General features: G+C 38.6%; 1 protein-coding gene across 2 annotated transcripts in view; it reads right to left on the reverse strand.

The window, feature by feature from the left end:
• SDHC (succinate dehydrogenase complex subunit C) overlaps nt 1–22,037 on the reverse strand; it is a 33,389-nt gene that overhangs the window by 4,918 nt on the left and 6,434 nt on the right. For both annotated transcript variants that reach the window (XM_020972058.2, XM_020972059.2), the window contains exons 2-4: nt 21,518–21,574; nt 9,447–9,548; nt 7,345–7,406 (exon numbers count right to left, since the gene is read on the reverse strand). In XM_020972058.2, coding sequence (XP_020827717.1) covers nt 7,345–7,406; nt 9,447–9,548; nt 21,518–21,574 — 221 coding nt within the window. The remainder of the gene's footprint in view (nt 1–7,344; nt 7,407–9,446; nt 9,549–21,517; nt 21,575–22,037) is intronic.

Below are 22,037 nucleotides of genomic sequence, written 5' to 3' on the forward strand. Positions count from 1 at the left end.
ATAAGCTAGATGTGAGCCTTTCTTACAGGAGAACTGTGACATACTTGAATGGGCATCAAATCTTTTCTCCGCAGATTTTTAAGATCACCCAGCTGTTCGAATTCAACATTCCTGGAAAGACAATGGAATAGGATGACCTCTAGCCCTTGTCTCTACCATAACTGATGCATTTCAAGGGAGTCTGGGGAAGCGTGAGGAGAAATTGAGCAGAGAGAGAGATCTAGGTGAAAGGATTCAATAAATAAGAAAAAAATAAGGATAAAGACAGAACCTGTGATTTCAATGACATAGAGAACTCCTGGATGAGGAAACTCCCTCTCCTACTACAGGCTGGCAGCTCCTGTGCAATTTCTAATGCTAGAGGGCTTCCTAGAACATTGAGAAGTTAGGTGACTCTCTAGGGTCACATAAGCAGTATATTTCAGGGATGGGACTTGAATTCAGGTCTCCCTGGTTCCAAGGCTAGCACTATACCACAATGCCTCTTAGAAATCGTCAAGAAAAATAAACCAGTTATGCCTTGGGAAAAAAATGTCTTTATAACTACAATTACAAAGGGAAGCTAGACCTCCTCTTCAAAGAAATTTTCTAACATTAGCCCAAGGACAATTTCTTTTTCTATATCTGCATAACAATCAATGTCATATACCTATTACGTACAATTTTATCCTGTCAAAAATTTCACATATCCTCACTTCAGGACACTTAGACTGGAAAGTCATCTTTCTTTCTGGTTCCTCTAACACCACAAACTCCCATTAGTAGCCATCCTAAACAATCTAGGGACAATTCAAGACACCCTCATTTTGCACAATCTAAGGATGAGTGAGAAAAGTATTTCATTTTCCACTCTATAAAAGGGGAAAGACTTTCTATTCCAATTCCACCATACTCATCCAGTACACATAACTCTCATTCTCTTCCCTTCTAGAAATCTCAGACACAAGCCCAGCACCACTGACCAAAGGAGTTATTTTCATGTTAATGAAAGCACTTGGATAGCTAAATCTCTAACTACCAAGTAAATGGATTCACAACTCTGACAGTCACCATTAATTCAACAGTTATTCTGCACAAATTATGTGTAGGGCGCAGTGCTAGAAATTGGGGAAAATACAAAGATAAATAAAAGATACTCTGGGTACCTCCAACTATTACACAATCCAAGAGAAAACTGCAGTATTATATAAATAGTTTTACAACTGCTTGCTCTGTGTATGTGTGTGTGTGTGTGTGTGTGTGTGTGTGTGTGTATGTGTGTGTATTGCTGCTGCTATACTTGTAACATTCAAATACTCAATTCAGTTAAGGCAGGGAGTTTGATCCAGGAATCCTACCCAGGCATCCCCTCCTACTATCAATTTCCATTGGCCCAGGCTTCTCACCAAGATTTCACTCAGCTGCCTGGCCAGCTTTGCCCCAATGGGGTTTACTTACAAGCATGGAAAAAATTGTGTCAACAAAAAGGCAAAGCACAGTTGAAAGACCAACTGAATCTTGCAAGGGCCTTCAGAAACAGCCACACAACAACAGCTCCATGAACCCATTCAGACCACATGGTCTATGAGGCACTTGGCCTTAAACTAATCAAACTGACTGAACCTTTGCATAGAGGCATGCTAGAGTCTGAGATGGCTGCACAAGTCTGTGCCAGAGCAATTCTCTTACAAGAATTTCATATGAACAATATTTGATTCTAACATCAAATGAGCTTTTCAATGGCACATGAAAGGTCTATGGCTTTTCAATAAGAAATGAACAGCAGATATCCTATAACCTGTCCTTGCTGCAGTGAGGATTTTTAAAAATCATATAAGCAGGGGCAGCTAGGTGGTGCAGTGGATAGAGCACCGGCCCTGAAGTCAGGAGTACCTGAGTTCAAATCTGGCCTCAGACACATAACACATAAGACTCCAGGCAAGTCACTTAACCCCAGTTGCCTCACTAAATAAATAAATAAATGAACAAACAAATAAATAAATAAATAAATAAATAGGGTAAAAAAAATCATATAAGCAGTATTAATATTTGAGATATATACATACACACATAAAACATATATATATATATATACATATATATATATATATATATATACACACACACACACACACACATGCATAATTTTTTAGTTCCTTCTACATGTCTGAGATTCAAAGGCAAGTCAACTCTTTACTTTTGACATAAGAAACATAAATAAGAGTTATGAACCAGACAACTGCCCAGGCTCTGATGCAGAAAGACCAAGCTATTATCTTCTACCAATTCTACATACATAAGTTCTAAGATGAGAAAACCACGGAAGATATTCCAAACCCTAATTCCCATCCCCCATCCCATCTCACACTCATGTCACATTCTTCACTCCTCACTCCCATATAGTTCTCCAATCTATAAGTCAATATTTTTCTCATGGAGGCTGCCAAAGACAGAGCAGATTATTGAATATTGAGTGAGATTTCTTACTCAAGAAATCAGATAAAAGGCAAATATTAAGTCCCTAACAGAGCCAGTTTTGGCTCCAGTTCTACTAGAACCTTCTCTGAGCTTTAGCTTCCCTATCTGTGAGATTGGAAGAACAGTCTCGTCCGGGGAGCTCTTAAACTTTCTAGAGCTAGCTATTTAAAAGCCAACTAAAATCATTTTAAAGGAATGCCTTAGCAGCCACTTAAAAAAAAAAGCATTTCATGTATTCTGTCCTCAGACACAAAACCATTTTGATCTGGGCTCTCAAAAAAGTGAAATGGATAGATACAACCATTCCCACCTCATTAATGGAGGAAGACACATCCAAAGATAAAAATGGGATCTGTTCAGCCACAAGGCTCTCTACTGACCTTTTGCAGTGCTGTTGCCAAGATGAAAAGTCTGAGACCTAAATAGTAGTGTCCCACCTATCCAAGGTACATATTTCCTAGACATGACAGTAGCTCTAGTTGTTACCTATATCCTGGGTGGCAACCTAAAGTCAAAACTTGTGTAGTCCCAATAATAGACACTCTTAAGGAGCTCAGAGCCCAAGAAGCAATTTGGCTACCTCACCTTAGTATCACCTGGATTAACACTACCAATCCCTGTGACCTAAGACAAGATGCCTAAGACCTGGACAACTGCTTCTTCAGACTCTGCCTCGCCAGATGGGAACTTTGCCAATGAATCTACTTAGTTTAGAAGAAAGAAACTGTTTCCATCTTAGTTAAAGTTTTTCAGAACATTTATATTGTAGCACCTTTCTAATCAAATTTTTAAAAGATGGCTAGACTCCAGAGTGTCAAAATCAAGATGTCACAAGAATGAAATCTTTAGTTTTTAATGAAAAACATCTTATTTGATAGGGTTACTCCATTATTTGGAGGCCAAGAGAAAAGCTGTATGAGGAAATCTGGGGTTTTACCAGGCAGATGTAATCCCAAGGTCTTGACCACCTTCCCCTCCCCTCCCCCCTCAGATATGATTAACAAAATAATCATAATACCTGGCTGTCTCCCATTTGGCCCTATCCATAATGTTCTTTAAAAGGGGACCAGGGGTAGGTGGGCAGCTAGACAATGCAGTGGATAGAGCACCAGCCCTGCAGTCAGGAGGACCTGAGTTCAAATCCCATCTCAGACACATAACACTCACCAGCTGTGTGACTCTGGGCAAGTCACAACTGCCTCACCAAAAAAAGGGGGGAACCAATGGAGAAGAGAAGAAATAATCTATTTTTTCAAATAAAGGTGACAAAGCAATAGCCTGATTCCTTAAAAAGAAAAATTTATAAGAGAAATGAGATCTAAGTTTCTTTAATACTCTTCTGATTATCTCAGCAGATAAACTCTAAAAGGATAGGAATACATAGTTCTCAAAAGAAAAAAATACAAATCATCAATATGAAGAAATGATTAATGAAGAAATCACTAATAAGAAAATTACACATTAAAACAACTCTTAAGTTTTTACCTCATACCCACTGGATTGGCACAGATGACAAAAGAGAGAAAATGGTAAAGTGGGAGACGCTGAAAAGAGGTCCACTAATATACTGTTGATGGAGTTCCAAATTAATCCAACAATCCTACAAAATTATTTGAAACTATACTAGAAAAGTTACTAAACTATATAGACCCTCTGACTCCAAGATCACTACTGGGCATATAACCAAAGAAAGTAAAAAACAAAAGGAATGGTCTTATATATACAAAAATAATGGCGGCAGCACTGTTTGCAGTAGCAAAAAACTACAAAGCGGGTACTCCTCAACTGGGAAATAGACAAACAAAATTCAGTATATGAACATAACAGACTATTACTGTACCATAATTAACAAATATTAAGAATTCTAAGGTTTGTATGAACTGATGCAGAATTAAAGGAGCACAGAACTAAGAGAATAATTTTCATAATAAACAGAATAACACAAAGGTAAGCAACACTAGAGGACACAGAACTTTGATCAATTCAGTGTCCAAACTTGCCTTCAAAGGACTGACAGTAACACGTAATTCCCTACTTTTGAGAAGGGCAGACAGTATGGATAAATCCAGGGGAAAAACACTGTTCAACCTCACTGTTGGGAAGTAAGAGGCAGATCCCATTTGAGTACTGAATCTTAAGATGCCATGTTCTAGAGATTCCTTTAGTGTTTAAATGATTAAAATTAGGAAAATGAAGCTGTTGCAGCTGTCCCAGAAAATCATTACAGGAAAAAAGGCCATTTCAATGAACTGCCAGGACCAGCTCTCTCTGGCTCCACTGCAGTTAACTGGTATTGACAGAACTTACAGAGCACGAAAAGAGATGTTTTCATGAAGTCCCTAAGCTATTTCCAGAGGCTTTCTGACTATTTTACCAAGACCACCTCCTCCAAGCCTTTGCAGACACTACTGTCAATGGAACCATAAACATCAAAACAAGCAAAGCTGTCCAAAGGATAACTAAAGCTTTGAATTGACAACACCTGACTGTTCTTTCCACTAAAGTGCTGTCAACATCAATCCCATCAATCCCACTAGCTCCCTTTCTGCCAGTCAATCACTCTCACTGTCCAGAGCATCGGTGTTTCCCAAGTAGAGCCAAGCATTTCCAAGAGGTATTTTGCTTCTCTAATGCCAAATTAAGTTTTCAGCCTATCCCACTTTACTGGTACAAGAAAACCAAGACTTGGCAGTCATGAAGTAGGAAAACATTTTTACACACATGCCCAATCACTTTATGAGGTGTACGAGTGGATTAATTACTGTCTAAAATGACTAAGATTTCCAAACCATCTAACGGACCACCGAATTGTAAGCTGAAGTTCCAAAGAACTCAGGTCTCGCACCATGAATTAAGTCCTATTTCCTTATGTTCCACCCTCAGCTGACAACATGTGCACAAACAAGGAAGATCCAAAAAAGAGTGGCATAAGGACAAGAGAGAGATCCAGCCAAAGTTCTCAGTGGACATCTGAAGAGACAAAGACTTTCAGTATAGTAGACAAGAGTCAGGAAAGAAGCAAGAGATGGTATTCTACTGGATGTTACTCACATGCTAGTGGGAAGCATCAAACTTTATGAAATCTGTGATTCTAGTTTAGTCATTACAAAGACAACTGCGAGCATCAGGTTAAGGTACTTGAATCTTTAACTTACACTGTTGGTTCAATGCTAGTGAAGTGAGCTAGGATAAAGGAACAAGGTCCAAGTCCACAGAAGAAGAGAGATGTCAAAATCAAGTCTTTGACTATATCAAAAGTCCAGGTCCTCTTTTCCATACGAAGAACTACATGGCTTCTTGGACAATTAACCCATCTTATCAAGACTGAGTGACCTAATACTATTACTTCATTTAGGCTTCTTTCTACTGATTAAGGGACAGATAAGAATATGTCCTCAACCCAAACTTAACTAACATAAAACAGTGTCCACGTGGCATATGTGACAACTAGTGAAGTGTCAGTATCAGCAGGTAGTTTCAGTATTCACTTCTGTGAATGGCTTCGCAGCCACTCCCTTGGTACAAGCTGTAGCCAAAAGAGCAGTTAGCATTTCAATAAAGAATTCTCAACAGGAAGTCTGAAGCAATCCAGAAAAGACCCTGGAGACTGCAAAAGAAAGCAGGAAGAGTGGCTACAAAGAAGCAGTTGCCTTCATTTTCACCTACAACCATTATGAGAAACAGTCCTGTCCGGCCCCTTGATAGCTTTGTCTGGCACCAAAAAGCAGATTTCTGGATCAAGAGAACAGTAGGGAAAGTGCTGCATGCTGGGCCATGAGGGCTCCTGTAGCGCCCATCTGGTCTACTCAAAGCAGACCAGGCTGCAGGCTCTCTGGCCAATAATGATGCCTGATGTGATAGGTAAGGAATGGGCTCTGCTCCCAGGCTAAAGAACCCCAAGGGAAGAAGCCAAAAAGGCTCAGTCTTGTTTCAAGCGAGGTGACAGCACTGCTCCTTCAGCTACAGCAATGCTACTGCTTACATACAGATTCCTGGCAAGAAGTTTTTCTTCCTCTTTGCTGAGACAGGAAAGTGACCCTCTTTGTAAGGTAGGAAGGTGATAGCCAGAAGTACTAAGAAACATCAAGGATGTAGCAATAGGAAAAGGAGAGAGATGTGCATGCATGCTGTTCAAAGTCACAAAGTCATTCATACTGTCAGTAAAGATCTTGGAACATTAACCTGAATAGCTGCCAGGCCCTCACCGCAGCAGTCTTCTGATTGAAAATCTTTCTGCAGATAGCCCATTTGGCAACACTCCCTCAAAGGCACCCCAGCACTTCTCAGTTTACATCTGTCGCCAAAACCATTCTTCTTCCAGACACATAAGAGATGTCACCTTTGCTTAAAATCAATAAGTGTCCCAAGGGAGACGTTCAGGCTCCCCCAATCCCTCTACAATTGGAGACACTGTCGCCTGATACCACATCTCCTCTATCTGCTACCAATTCTGTGGGGTGGTTTTCTTGATTGAGGAAACATGATGTAAGGAGAAAAGTGCTGGCTTTGGAGTCAGGGCTGAGGTTCGAACCCCAGCTGTGCCGATTACTGTGACCTGTGTGACTTTTGGGGCAAATCCCTTCACCAATTCTGGGTCTCAATTTCCTCCCCTGTGAAATATACAAGTTAGATAAGATGACTTCTAAGGTTTCTTGCTATCCTAAACTCTATGATCTTAAGAATATTCCACAATACAAAGGCATTAATGTTTAAGTGTCAAAGCAGCTTGTTAAATGTTATAAGAAGCTGAAAGGACGACAAATTATATTTAACAACAGGAACAAAGAACCTCACCATACACTCTGAATAAGAATACTGAAACAACAAAGGAGATAGAGGCAGAAGCCATTGGGATAGTCATGGATCTTCAGAAACTCAAATACAAACCTGCACTCAAGGCAATACCAGTGCCTCGATGGGTAATAGACATCATCATAGGCAAAGACCAGCTGCAAAACAAAAACAAAACAAAAAAAGCAGTGAGTTGAACCTCCAAAGGATGATCCATTCCATTGAGAGCACCCCAGCAGAAGGAAGCACAAAACCCTTTGTAGCCCCTCTCCCTAATACAAAGCTTATTGAACAAGCAAAAACTGAACAGGACCAGTCAAAAATGAATAAATTAAGAACGAACTCACTGGATTCTAGCGTCCTAGTGTTCTTCTACTTTCTGAATTCTTGCACTAAAACAACAGAGAATATAAGAAATCTTTCCTAGCCTGTGAGTTATTCTTCAGGATCTCTGAAGTCCTCTAGATAGAACAATCAACAACTCATTGTTATTTATCCAACCTATTTTTTCCCTGGAAAGGTACTTATCTCTTGCTATTCAATAGATAGCTCACCCTTTGTTCTCAAAACCCTTATCATTTGGTACTTTGCAGTTCTGGTTAATTTAACTAAGTCTTTATCTTATCTCATTTTGAACAACTGGTTACTACCCTTTTTCTCAACTTGATACCTTAATCCTGATGAAAAATATATACAATGTTGCTTGGTGTTTCAATCCAAGTGCCTTAATCATTCACTGCCCAATGCTTCCCTTCCAAACCATAATAATTAATAATGACAAATGGCAAATCTGGTTTTCAATAACTCAGCAGTCTTTGCCTGGCAGGTGATAATGGAAGCACCCCACCTCCCCTGCTATTTCTTCACTTGCAGAGATGCCTGTAACCATGGAAGCAAACAGCAAATGACAGATGCACCTCACAAACCTAAAGCCATTCTACATATGCTAGATTGTTCTGGGGAAAAATTCAAGGGCTTTGCAAAGATGTTCAAGATCACCAGGAGAGTCTTCAAAGCTTACTCCCCTCAAGGCCAACTTTTATTATTTTTGAGGTAGAAAGGAGTGTCTGATCTCTTAGACACAGGGATTGAGGCCACCTATTACTCTGATATTGTTTGAGCAGAATGGCTTATTTCTCCAACCAGAATTATTCCTGGAATCTGGCTCGAGGAAAATCTGAAGGGCTGAGGTATTTGTGGAGGTGGTTCAAGAATGGCCAGCTCCACAGGCAAGAATGCTAATTAAGGAGGCTTCAATAGCCCTAGAGGTCTTGCTGCAACAGCAGCGAGAAACAGCTCTTCTAAAGATTGAGTTCTTTTGCCTTCACAGTCTTCCACCACAGTACAGCAGTCACTGTCACAGACTGCCACCCTTCACTCCTTGAAAAATAACTAATTTACTCCACTCACTGAAGTGACCTCAAATGAAGAATTAAAGCTCTGAACATCATAAGTTAGCAACATCAAAACTGAACGCTGTGAAATTAGAATGGTCAAAAAGAACCAGTTGTGAGAAGGCATCTCCCTTATTTGCAGAGTTGGAGAAGACCATGGATATGGACACTACAGATAATGACAGACTTTTTCAATGTGTTGATTAGTTTTGCTAAATTAAAAAAAAATTCCTTGCTATAATGGATGTTTTTCAGAGATGGGAATAAGGAACAAATACACTGAGAAACAGAGAACACATAAAAACAAAATATGTCAACAGATTTTTATTAAAAAAAAAAAGATTTGTAGGCCTAATGATTCATGAACCTAGTGGAAAAAAAGAGAAATCTCAGATTGTAGTCTAGTTCCAAGGGGAGGCAACTGCTTTATTATCAAGTAATTCAGCTGCTTCCTTCTTGTATCACCCTCCTCCTCCAAGTCCTACTCCAAGGGCCTCCTATTACAACTGCCCACACTCAAAACATTTTTACTTAGCAAGACCTTGAAAACCAAGGGAGAAAGACTAGTTGAAGAACAAGAATTGAGATATAGAACTAAGATAACTGGGAAGAGTGTCTATTTCATTTCCTACAGGGAAAGGCCCAAGGATACTGGACACTTATGTCTGTGTTCAAGATAAAACTGCGGTTTAGGTGACTTCTGTAGTTTTGCTCTGGTATAGTATGTGATGTAGAGAGGCAAGGCTTAACTCCAAGGACCCTTGATCCATCACTTTTAGAGTCTATCCTAGAATTCCCTCCTACCTGTAAATGGTGATGTGAGGTGACAAAGGGCGCTTTGAATTGATGTTCTTGTTCCAGGTACGATCCATCTCTTCCTTAGCTGTTGTTGCCAGGGGGACAGCACTAGAATAAAACCAGAAGCAGTTAAGAGGAAAAAAAGTATTAAGATGAACTAAAAGCCCAAACAAATGCACTAAAATAATAATAAAAAAAGCTGATACATATAGTATTTTAAGTTTTACAAAGTACTTTACTTTTCAAGAATATACTTTTATTGGCATTTGATTTTTATGCAGCCTAAAACTTCCCCTGTATTTCTACCCCAAATGGCCAGAGAACCATCTCAAGTAACAATTTTTTTAAAGAAAAAAAAGAAAAACAGAAAAACCAGGAAATCTATTCAATCCTTTGAAAAAAAATATGAAAATACATTCAGTGTTCCAAACCTGGAGACTTCCTACCTCTACAAAGAAGTAGGGGGAAGTGTTTTCCCATCTCTCTTCTTTGGGGTCATGCTTATTTTTTGTAATTTGGTGACATTCACTTTTAATTGTTTTGTGGTTGTTAATTATTAGCTTTACATAGTTGTAGTCATTGTGCATCTTTTTTTCTTGGTTCTGCTTACTTCATTCTGCATCAGTTCATTAAAGTCCTTCCATTCTTCTATGTATTCATTACATTCATCACTTCTTGTAGCACAGTACCACAGTTTGTTTGGCCATTCCCCAGTCAATGAACATTTAATTTGTTTCCAATTCTTTGCTAGCTGCACAAAAAGTACTGCTAGAAATATTCTTGCATATAAGAGGACTTTATTCTTTTTTATCAGGGACCTCCTTGGGATATTGCCTAGTAGGGGAATCTCTGGTCAAAAAGTATGGATGTAGCAGTCACTTTATTTGCATACTTCCAAACTGCCGTCCAAAATGGTTGGGCTGTACTAATTCACAGTTCCATCAACAATGTAACAATGTGCCTATCCTCCTACAACTTCTCCAATATTGACTACTCCCATATTTTATCACCATTACCATTTTACTGGATGTGAGATGAAATTCCACTTCTGGGGTAAGGTGGTGAACTTGAGGGGGTAAGGTTATAAAAAGCTTTGAATGCCAAACAGAGGATCTTGGAGGTGAAAGAAAAAACACTAGAATTTAAATGGGGTGGGGAAGAAACATATCTAGACCTGCACTTTAGGAAAATCACTTAGACAGCTGAGAAGAGAATAGAGTGGGGAAAGACTTGTGATAGGCAGTCCAACCAGCAGTTTACTGCAATAGCCAAGGCATGAGGAGATTAAGGGCCTGTAGAAGTATGGTGGCAGTGTCAGAAAAGAGAAGAGTGTGTTCATGAGAGATGTTACTAAGGTAAAATCATTAGTCCTTGGCAACAGATTGGATATAGAGGAGTGAGGAATAGAGAATGAAACCTAGGCTGATAGCCTCAGTGACTGGGAGGATGGTGATACCCTCTACAGTAATAGGGAAGTTAGGAAGAAGGGAGGGTGTAGGGGGAAAGATGACTTCAGTTTTGGTTTAAAGCACTTAGAGATTTGAGTATGGAGATTAGGAAAGAGGTTAAGGCTGGATAAGTAAATCTGAGAATCACAAACATAGGGATGATAACTGAATCCATGGGAGTTGATGAGATTACCAAGTGAAAGAGTACAGAGGGAGAAATGGACCCAAGACAGAGCCCAGGGAGACACCCATCTTTAGGAGACGTGACCTAGAGGAAAATCCAGCAAAGAAGACAGAGGAGCAGTTAGAAAAGCAGGAGGAAAACCAAGGTAAAGAAGTGTCATGGAAACCTAGAGAGCACAAGGTATCAATGAGAAGAAGACTGACAGTGTTAAAGGCTGCAGAGAGGACAAGGATGAGAATAGACAAAGTCCATTAGATTTGGCAATTAAGAGATCATTGGTAACTTTGTAGAGAGTAGTTTCAGTTGAATGATGAGGTCAGAAGCCAGAATGCAGTTAAAAAGAAAGTGAGAGGAACGACTGGAGACATCCTTTACAGACAGTCATTTCAAGGAGTTTAACCACAAAAGGGAGGAGAGATGTGGGCTGACAGCTAGTGGCAATGGATGGATCAAGGGAAAACTTTTTGAGGATGGAGGAGATATGGATATATTTGCAGGCAGTGAGGAAGCAGCCAGTAGACATGAGAGATTCAAGATAAGTGACAGTGAGGATAATAGAGGGGGCAATCTGCTGGAGAAGACGGAATGAAATGGGATTATTTGTGCAAGCAGAGGATTTGCCATGAAAAAGAGAAATGCCACTTTTTTCATGGGAAACAGGGATGAAGGAGAAGATAGTGGCAGAAGGCATGGGGGAGATAAGAGGTGAAGAGGAAGGGAGAAAAGAAAGCTCTTGGAGAAAGGCTTCAATTTTTTCACTTAAATATGAGACAAGGTTCTCTGTTGAGAAGGTGGGGTGAGGGAGCATGATGGGGGAATTAAGGAGAGATGAAATGGTATGTAAGAACCAAACATAATGAGTTATTTAGGGAGATGTAAAAGGGTTGTCTTGGTATAGCTGAGATTATTTAACACAAGTTTGTAGGGAAGGCAGTCTGTATGGATTCACGATTTTCTCCAGATTCATTCAGTAGCAAGTAAGTAGGAACGGAGGCAGTGGATGGTGTGAGCAATCCAAGGGTGGGGCTTGGTAAGGAAAAATCAGTGATCCAATGAAGGACTGAAGAGAAGAGGACAATGCAGAGCTGAACTGGTTGATCAAAGGGTCAAGATAGGGAAGGGAAAAGAATATAGCCACTGCAGGGGTAATGGCCTATAAAAGAACAGGAGTTGAGGGACTACAGATCATGGTGTGGCCAAACAATAGGGCATTGGGTTACAAGGCAGAAGGAGAAGTAGAATGACAACAAAGTATGATCAGATAAGGGAATTTGAGAGTTCATGTACATGGAAATGGTAATTTTGTGGGTGATGGTAAAATCAGGGCTATGACCATCTCTCTGTGTACGTGAAGTGGGCTTGACGAGGTCATGGGAAGTAAGTTGAGGAATTGAGAGGTTAAGGTATTTGAGGGAGTATCAATATGTAAGGTGAAGTTCCCCAAGGATGAGTAAAGGAATTGGGAAGGAGAGAAAGACTGCAAGCCAGACAAGGAACTCACTGAGGTACGAAGTAAAGTGTCTGAGAGGCTGGTAGAGAAGAGCTACTAGAGAGAAGAGCTACTAAGAAATGGTGGCAGAGGTATAAACAAGAAGAGGCAATGGGGGAACAAGGAGCATTCCAACTCCTCCAGTAAGTCAGGGGAATAAGCGAAAGTATAACCAGTGCTGGAAAGGGAGCCCAGGGAGCCTGCATCATCAGGAGGAAGCTAGGTTTCAGTGAGGGCCAGAAGATGGAAAGAATGGAAAAGAAAAAGATGGAGGTAAGTTTGTGACTTGCAGAGCGGGCATTCCAGAGAGCATAGTGTAAAGGATTGATAGTTTTAAAATGAGTTACTGGAAGGGATTAGATTGAAGGGAATGAACAGTGAGAGATGGAATAGAGAGTCTGAATGATGATACAAGGAGGTTCAGAATCACAGGTACAGGGAGAGTATGACCAAGTGGGGAGTGTTAATCACTGAGGAAATGGTTTTCTATACCAGAGGTTGGCAAATTACAGTTGATGGGCCAAATCTGGCCAATTCCTGTTTTTGTATGGCCTGCAAGCTAAGAATGATTTGTATTTAAAAATGGAAAAAACATTCTTAGCTCACATGACATACAAAACAGGCAACAGACCACATTTGGTCCCTAGTTCTAGTTTGCCAATTCCTGTTCCACACACACACACACACACACATCATACAATATACACACATATATACAACACATTTTATTGTTTTTTTGTTAGGCAATGGGGTTAAGTGACTTGCCCAGGGTCACACAGCTAGTAAGTGCCAAGTGTCTGAGGCTGGATTTGAACTCAGGTCCTCCTGACTCCAGGGCCAGTGCTCTATCCACTGCACCACTTAGCTGCTCCTACAATATATTTTACATAATATTTATAAACTATCTTTATATTTTAGATACTAAACTATTATCTGAGAATTCTGAAGATTTTTCTCCCATTCCACTGCTTTCTTTCTTATCCTAGATGCATTAATTTAGTTTGTGCAGAAGTGTTTCAATTTCAGGTAATCAAAATTATTTTCTTTTGTAATTACTGCTTTGTCTTGTTTGATTAATACTACATCTCCTACCCACAGCTGTAAAAGGTATATGGTCTGCTTTTTAAATTTTTAAATGGTATGATCTTTAATATTCAGGTCATACCTATGTTAAATTTATTATGGAATGCAGTATAAAAAATTAATCTAATTTCTGGCAGACTGCATTCCAGTACAAAATGCTTTATCTACATTATCTCATTTGTGTATTATCTAATTACCAAGTAGGGCAAGCTAAGACCTTCAAAGAGACCTGACTGCTGGAGGAATTGCTATTGATTCCTCTACAGCATGGCCCAGGCTTCTTAAGCTGGAAGAAGAACAAGAAGACTGTTTTTAAGACAGCTGCTTATCTTTTCTATGAATAAAAAAACTCTTGTCACAAGCAAGATAATACAAAATCTTTTGTACTGAAGATAGGAAAAAAGATCTGGGACAGTGGTACACCCCTATAAACTCAGCCATAGGGAAGGTTGAGGCTGGTGGCTCTCTTAACCTTAGGAGCTCTAAACTTCAGTAGGCTAAGCTGATCAGCTATCCATACTAAGTCCACCATCAATATGGTGAGACTCAGGGAGTCAACTGGGGGAAGGCGGTGGGGAGTGTCTAGCTGGTTGCCCTATGGAGGGTCAAACCGTTCCCAGGTCAGAAACTGAACAGGATAAAGGAATCAGTATTGCCATGGGCTCACAAATCACTACTATACTTCCAGCCTGGGTGACACAGAGAGATGGTCTATTTTTGTTCCCCAATGAAAAAAGGTAATTTTTGCTACTGAAATTCACTTCTTCTTTTAAGGCTATGCCAAAACTGTTGTCAGAAGAAGTCCAGGTGATCCTGTAAGATCTGATATCTTCATCATACTGTAAAAGTCAACCCAAAAAATTGTTTGAGGGACTTTTTATATAACTGAGGGAGTGATAAACTGATAAATATACAAAGAAGCAAAATTGTTCCAACATTACAGAAATCCCCAAATGAGCTGTCATATCATCAAAGGTTAACAGATAGAGGAGGGTTCAATAGCCTGGGAACCTAAAAGATATAATCAAAGCTAGACTTGGAAAAATAGACTGTCAAAGGTACATTTCATAGCCAATGTGACAAAAGTGTGCTTACATGATGAAGTTTAAGAATATGTCAAAATATTGTAAACTCAACATCAAATCATGTAAAATGTTTTGCTACTGTAGTAGCTGAACATATTAAAGGTTTTTTAAAGATAAAAAGTTGATAATTTTATTGTATAATTCAATAAATCTAATTGTTTTATTTTGTCCCAGTTAATTTGCACATCTTGAACATTCTTGTTTCACAGAGTTCTTTCCAGTGAAATGTTTTTAAATGCATAAAATAAAATACACAGGATTACAAAGGAAAACAATTATATGGAAATACAATTTTCAAAATCCTAAAAAAAAAAGTTCATGGACCAGGTTAAGAACTCTTACTCTAAGTATAAAGCTCATTCTCACCTCGCCTTCTGTACCTGCCCCAAGGAGGAAGACGGGAGTACAATTTCTTCCTCATCATCTCTGACCACTCAAGCCAATCAACTCAAAGTCTCTGTAATCTCCTCCCTGACCTCTAATAGATATTAAGGCAGGTACATTCTTGTAAAACCACAATGGAAAGATTAATCTTTTCATTAGTGTGTGCCAACACAACTGCAAGAATCCTCCACAATTCACAGTGTTCATGGCACTGAGGCATTTTAAGGAAGCAAAAAAGTCATTAAGTGCTATTTTCTATCTATTTCACTGCATCTTGGAGCTTCTTTCTTTATTTTTTTTTTTAAACCTGGAAGACAGACAAACAAGTACTTATAAACCAAGGGAATGCCTAAGAATGAGCAGATTCTGCAAATTGCAGGCCAATGAGTTTCACTTCAACCCCTGGAAAAATTCTATCAGAAATTATTAAATAGAAAGTTAGTGGATATCTAGAAAAAGAAGTGGTGATGACAAAAAAGCAGCATGATAAAAATCAAAACTAGGTAATACCAGATCTTATTTCCTTCTTGATAGAGCTATAGAACTGGTAGACCAGCAGAACACTGTGGATATGGTTTAACGAAATTTTAACAAAATGTTAGATAAGGTATTTCATGCTATTTTTGTTGGAGAAAAAAATGGAGAGATGAGGGCTGGATGAGATAATGAGATGGATTCCGAACTAGTTGAATAACATTTGGAAGGAAGTCTCCAGAAGCACACCTCAGAGATCTGTGCTAGTTAACATTTTTTATCAATACCTTAGTTAAATGTACAGATAACACAAAGCTAGAATGAGCGATAGGCTCCAAAAAGATCTTGATTAGAACCCAGGGATCAATCTAAGATAAAACTCAACAAAGATAAATGTGAAGTCTTGCCTTTGGACTCAACAGACCAATTTCACAAGTAGTAGAAGTAGTAGTAGTAATAATAATTATTATAGCTAACATTTACATATGCTTAATATGTGCCAGACACCATGCTAAGCACTTTACAACTATTATCTCATCTGATCTTCACAAGAAACATGGGAGGGAGATGGTTTTATTATCCCCATTTTACAGATGAGGAAAATGAAGCAAACAGGGATTAAATGACTTGCCCAAGGTGACACAGCTAGTAGGTGTCTGAGATCAGATGAATCCAGGTGTTCTGACTCCAGGCCCAGGGCTTTATACACTGCATAACCTAGGTATCCTACATCAAGAAGAAGCAAGCATGGTTAAGCAGTAATTCACCTGAAAAAGTTCTGGGAATTTTAATGGCCTATAGGGTAAAAAGGCATCAACAGTGTGTTATGGCAGACAAAAAAGCTGATGTAATATTGTATGGTTACGAAGAATAAGGCACTGATAGTTCTGCTGTACTGCCTTGGTCATACTACAACTGGAGTATCATGTTCAGTTCTGGGTACATGTTAAGGAAAACAACCAGGGGAGCCAAGTCAATTCCATAGGAGTATAATCTGAAGGAATTGGAGAAGAGAATACTCAGGGAGTATATGACTGCTGTCTTCAAGTACCTCAAAGGACATCATATGGAAGGATTAGTTCTACTTGGCCCCAGAACACAGAATTCAGAAAAATGGATTAACATTACAAAAAAAAAAAAGGTAAATTTAGGACTGAAGGAAAAACTTCCTAACAATCAGAACGACTCCAAATTGGAATGGAAAATAGAGGGGCTGCCCCCTTACTGAGGGTCTTCAAGCAAAGGCTACATGACTATTTTTCAGCTATGTTTACATGAGGTTTCTCTTTAGGACATGGGCTGGAGACCATGAGTTGGCTGCTAAGGTCTCTTCCAAATATGAAATTCTTTTATTCTATAATTCTGCAATAAGATCCATTGCTCAGTGAAAGAAGTAATCATTATACAGGCCTAGAGAAACTTGAGCAGAAAATCTGGAAAATGTGAAAATCCATGTCACCAGTACTGAAGTGTAGAGTTAAGAACAAAAAGCTAAGCCCTGAATGAGAAATATGGCTGTAAAAGCTATTAATGAAGCTAGTCTAAACAACAATTTCCTCTATGTAGGCAATAACAAGATATCCTGTGAGAAGTTATTAATCATAGCAATGAGGGAACTGGTTGCCATATCCTAGAAAAAAAGGCAGCTAAGAAAAAAACTTCAGTTCCCTGACAGATGGAACCTAAAACACTTTAGATGTAAAGTCTGTGTGTGTATATCTGATAACAGATAAGCATATATAAATATGTGGACAAACACAACATTCAAAGAGAGAGATGTGGGAAATGAGATTTCAAGAAGTTAAAAATAATTATTAACTAGAAAGAAAATCATTGAAATGAGAAAGAAATAAAAATAATTATTACTAAAAACTACTTGAAGAAGAGGGCCCTCGAACAATCTCCTAACTCATTATTCAAAGGGTTCTGTAAAGAGTTAACCTGAAGACCATGACACTTAGCAGGGAACTGACCAAATTACTTGCTCTGGAGAAGGAAGAAAAAAATCAATATTCTCTAAAAATAACCAGAGTAATTAGGAATTGGTTGTGAATTATTCCAGATGCCCACAGAGGCAAGCACCCACTTACAGTCTATATTCAGAGATGGAGCAATTTTTTCTAAAACAACTATACCACACATTTCTTCACCAGGGAGATCCCACCCAACGTCTCCCAATCCAACTCAGTTAAATGTGGGGTGCTAAGTCTGACAGATCGAAATGCCCTCTTCCAGATGCTACAGAACTTAGTCATCAGGCTATAGTCCAATTTTACTCTTGCCTTTCTGTTCCATTTATGTTGAACCACTACCTTCTCAATGTCTCCATATTCATATATCTTCTATTTCCTGTCTATCTACCCTTATATTGCCTACACATTATGCCAACAGTAGGACTCTGACCTAAAACAGGCAAGTAAACAACAGCTGGACCTATTACTCACATTTTACCAAATATTTTTACTTTTGTCTCAAAAATAAGGAAGCAGATTCAACTTAATTATTCCTGATAGCTTCTCAATTTCTCATTTTCATTGGGTTTAGGTTGAGATCTGTTCAACAAGTGGATTATTGTACTAATTGCTTGCCTGCCTAGCACTATATCAGGCATGATGTAGAAGACCCCCTTCCCCCGTCTTTAAGAATTTCTACTATAGAAATCAGATGGAGAAAGGAGACCTATACATGAACAAAGTACAATTCCAAGGCATAAGCAAGAATATAACAGACCACAGAAATCATGTGCATATACACTGGTGAGTTCCAACCTCAAACCTTCATCCGAGGAAGTATTCAAGCCAGCCATGCTCACTCCAAACTCTCCACTTTTCCACTCTCTACTTCTCAGCTCTTTTTTATGTTATCTCCCTCCCTCCAACTAAAATGTCAGCTCCTTAATGACAGGATCTATCTATCTATCTATCTATCTATCTATCTATCTATCTATCTGTCTGTCTGTCTGTCTATCGATCACGTATCTATAAATTCAAAATAACTGAACAATCATTATGTGATAGTAACTGACTTTTACATAGTCCTTTAAAGTTTACAAAAGCACATTACATATGTCATCCAATTTGGTCCTCATTACAACATTATAAAGTAGATAGTATTATCATTATCCCCATTTTACAGATGAGGAAACAGACTGAGAGGTATTAACTGACTTGTCCATAGCGATATTGGCAGCATCAGAGGTAAGCAATACATAAATCCCAGTCATTCTGACTCCAAGACCAGTACCTATCTACGATACCATGCTACCTCTCCAAGTGATGAGGTTAGTCAAAGAAGAATTGCTGAATCTGAGTCCTGAGTCTTAAAAATAAAATACAGAAATAATTAGTTCCTGAGGAGAAAGTACACTCTAAGTTATGGAAACCATATGATTAAAGGCAAGGAGGAAAGAACCCACAAGACCAATAAAATCTTCCTGGCTAGGCAGACCAGAATGGAAAGCAGTAGAAAATAAGGTTATATAAGCTGGGTCCAACTGAATGTCATACTATTTGGATTTGGCCCAAATACAGCATCACTACAGACTTTAGAGCAGGGAAGTATTGTGATTAAAGCAATGTTTTAATAAGATCAATCTGGCAACAATATGTACTATGTATTTTAATAGGGAGAGGATGGAGGTCAAAAAATGGTTGAAAAAGAAATGATGGATGAAACTGGAGAGAACAGGCAGGAAAAAAACAGCTGACTACTTATGTAAGATAAACAGTAATAGAATATGTATAGTGTTTTGCAATTTTCAAAGCACATTCAAGTACCCCATTTAATCCTCAAAACAATCTTATGAGGTACAAAGAGCAGGAGAGTTATTATCATTCAGCCTTTGCAAATAAGGAAACTGAGGCTCAGAGAGATTATGTGATTTAAAGATGACTAGTCAAAGATAACACCAATGTTACACAGTACTAAGAAAATGATGGTGAAATTGACAGCAGTTGACTGTAGCTGGGAAGAGGTATTGGTTTGGGGGGAATGTGAGATAATGATTTTAGCTCGTGACATGCTGAATTTAAGACATACAAATGACAACATCCTACAAATAAATAGCAGCAGAGCCATAACTAAGGCTAGAATGACTGAGGACTTTACCCTAGGGTACCAAACTTTAAAAGACACTGCCAAGCGCCTCATACTCAGGCCTTAATGCCTGATTGCTGTTGTTCAGTCAAGCCTGACTCTCATGACCCCATATGGGGTTTTCTTGGCAAAGACACTAGACTGGTTTGCCATTTCCTTCTCCAGCAGATTTTTAAGATGAGGAAATTAATGCAAAGTTAAATGACTTGCCCAGGGTCACACAGCTAGTAAGTGTCTGAGGCCAGATTTGAATACACAAAGATAATTCTTTCTAACTGCAAGCTTGGCACTCTATCCACTACACCATCTAGCTGCCCCCAGCGCCTGGTTAGAAGAATTAATTAAACTAGGAAGCTATCAGGCAACAGCACTCCAAGTGAATTCCTCTCCAGCCCAGATTAGCCCAGCTCCATTCCTCATGAAGCCCTCACAGCGGCTTGGAGAATCTCTTCCTCCATGAGGTCTGTGTCTTGAGGTGAAGATCGCCCAACCACAAATGAATTTCTCTTAGGACAAATAGAGGGGAAAAAAATAGAAAAAAAGAAAGAAAAAAATGACAAACTGAGGGCACCTTTTAGGCTACTTGACTTGGGCACCAGAATAACTAGCTTTGAGTAGCAGGCGCTATAAGAGTAAAGAAAGAAGAAAGATCAGAGATAGAAATGAAAATTTGGGGGTGTCTGATATATAGGTCATAGCTGAAGCCAAGAAAATGAATGGGCTCTCTCCCTCCCTTATTTGCAGAGGTAGGCAACTACAGATATGGAACACTATGGATAATATCAGAAATAAGGGACTACGGATATGGAACACTATGTATAATATTTTTCATTACGTTGGCTCTTTTTACTGAGCTTTTTTTTTCCCTTTCATTTGTTCTCTGTTGCAAGAGAAGGCTCTTTCAGAGGAGGGGGTAAGGGATACACTGAAAAATGTAAATAATACAGAAATAAAAGATATCAATAAAAATACATTGTTTTTAAAAAAGAAAGAAAAGGAATGTGCTCTTTCTGAGAGAATGAGTGTGGAAGGCCCAAGATTGAGCCCTGAGAATTGCTAAGGGATAAGACCAAAAGTCATCAAAGTGGCTACTAAAGGAGTAAAAAGGATAAAAGCACATACCAGAATAGGAAGCAAACACTGTTAATAAGAAAAGCACTAGACTAGGACTTAAGTAAATCTGGTTTTCATTCCCAGGTTTACCACTTATAAACTATATTACTTTAGGCAAGATATTTAACCATTTAGAGTCTCCACTGCCTTACCTATAAAATGTGAGTAATAAGGAGAATTAAAATAATTCCAACCCTACCTATCTCATTGGTGGTAACTTGTAAAATTGCAAAAGCATTACAGAAATATAAGTCATTATTATGTTATAGTATGCCAGAATTCAAGCAAGCAAGGTTAAGAAAGGCTAATCAATAATGTCATATACAGCAGAAAAAAAGAGGAAAACTGATTAATGACAAAAGAAATATCCTTAAAAAACAAACTTCTAACTTTGTTCATTAGAAAAAGAACAGAAATGATATTTAATAAGAAGTTGAAATCCAAGATAAACTGCAATACTAAGAGAGTGAAAGCTGGATAACCACTTGCTGGATACGCTGTCAAATGGATTCTTGTTCAGTAAGAGCTTGACTAAATGGCTTTTTCAGTCCCTTCCAACAGTTAAATGTTTATATAAACATTTTAAGGTTTGCTTTACATATATTGCATCATTTGATTCAATTTCAAAACTTGGTGATTATTTGAAACTCTTCTTATAATTATTTAACTAACTTCAAGGTATTCTTTGTTCTCTGACAATTCCTAAAGACTCAAACACTTACTTTCTGACACAGAGCCTGGGGCTCAGGTGGGCACGGAGACAAGGACGGCCAGCATACCTGCAAGATAAAAAATAACCAGTCAGTCAAAAGGATTTGCTGAGCATCTCTAGAACACACAACACTGTACTACACCATGGGGAGAAGTAAAAAAACAGAAAACTCAGCTTCTAATATAACCTTAAATAATTTGAGAATAATTATAAACAACATGTATATGTGCAAAACCACAAGTGAATACTTAAGACAGAAAGTAAAGGAATAAGACTGGTTGCATGATATTAATCATGAAAATCTTCACTGAAGAGGTAAGCTTTGAGTCAGGTATTAAATAAGGTGATGCAGAAAAGGGAACATGCTGAATGGGGAAAACAATACATATAGGACATCTGTGAAAAGTAGCAAGAAATGGCTTGGCTCCACCAAGGTAAGTGTGATGGGGAACAACTTCAATAAATTTCAATTTCAACAAGTATTTATGAAATGCTTCCTCTATGCAGTTCCTAATGCAGTACTGTGGGAA

The sequence above is a fragment of the Phascolarctos cinereus genome, unplaced genomic scaffold (genome assembly GCF_003287225.1).
Source record: "Phascolarctos cinereus isolate Bilbo 61053 unplaced genomic scaffold, phaCin_HiC Scaffold_5;HRSCAF=322, whole genome shotgun sequence".
NCBI classification, from domain to species: domain Eukaryota; kingdom Metazoa; phylum Chordata; class Mammalia; order Diprotodontia; family Phascolarctidae; genus Phascolarctos; species Phascolarctos cinereus.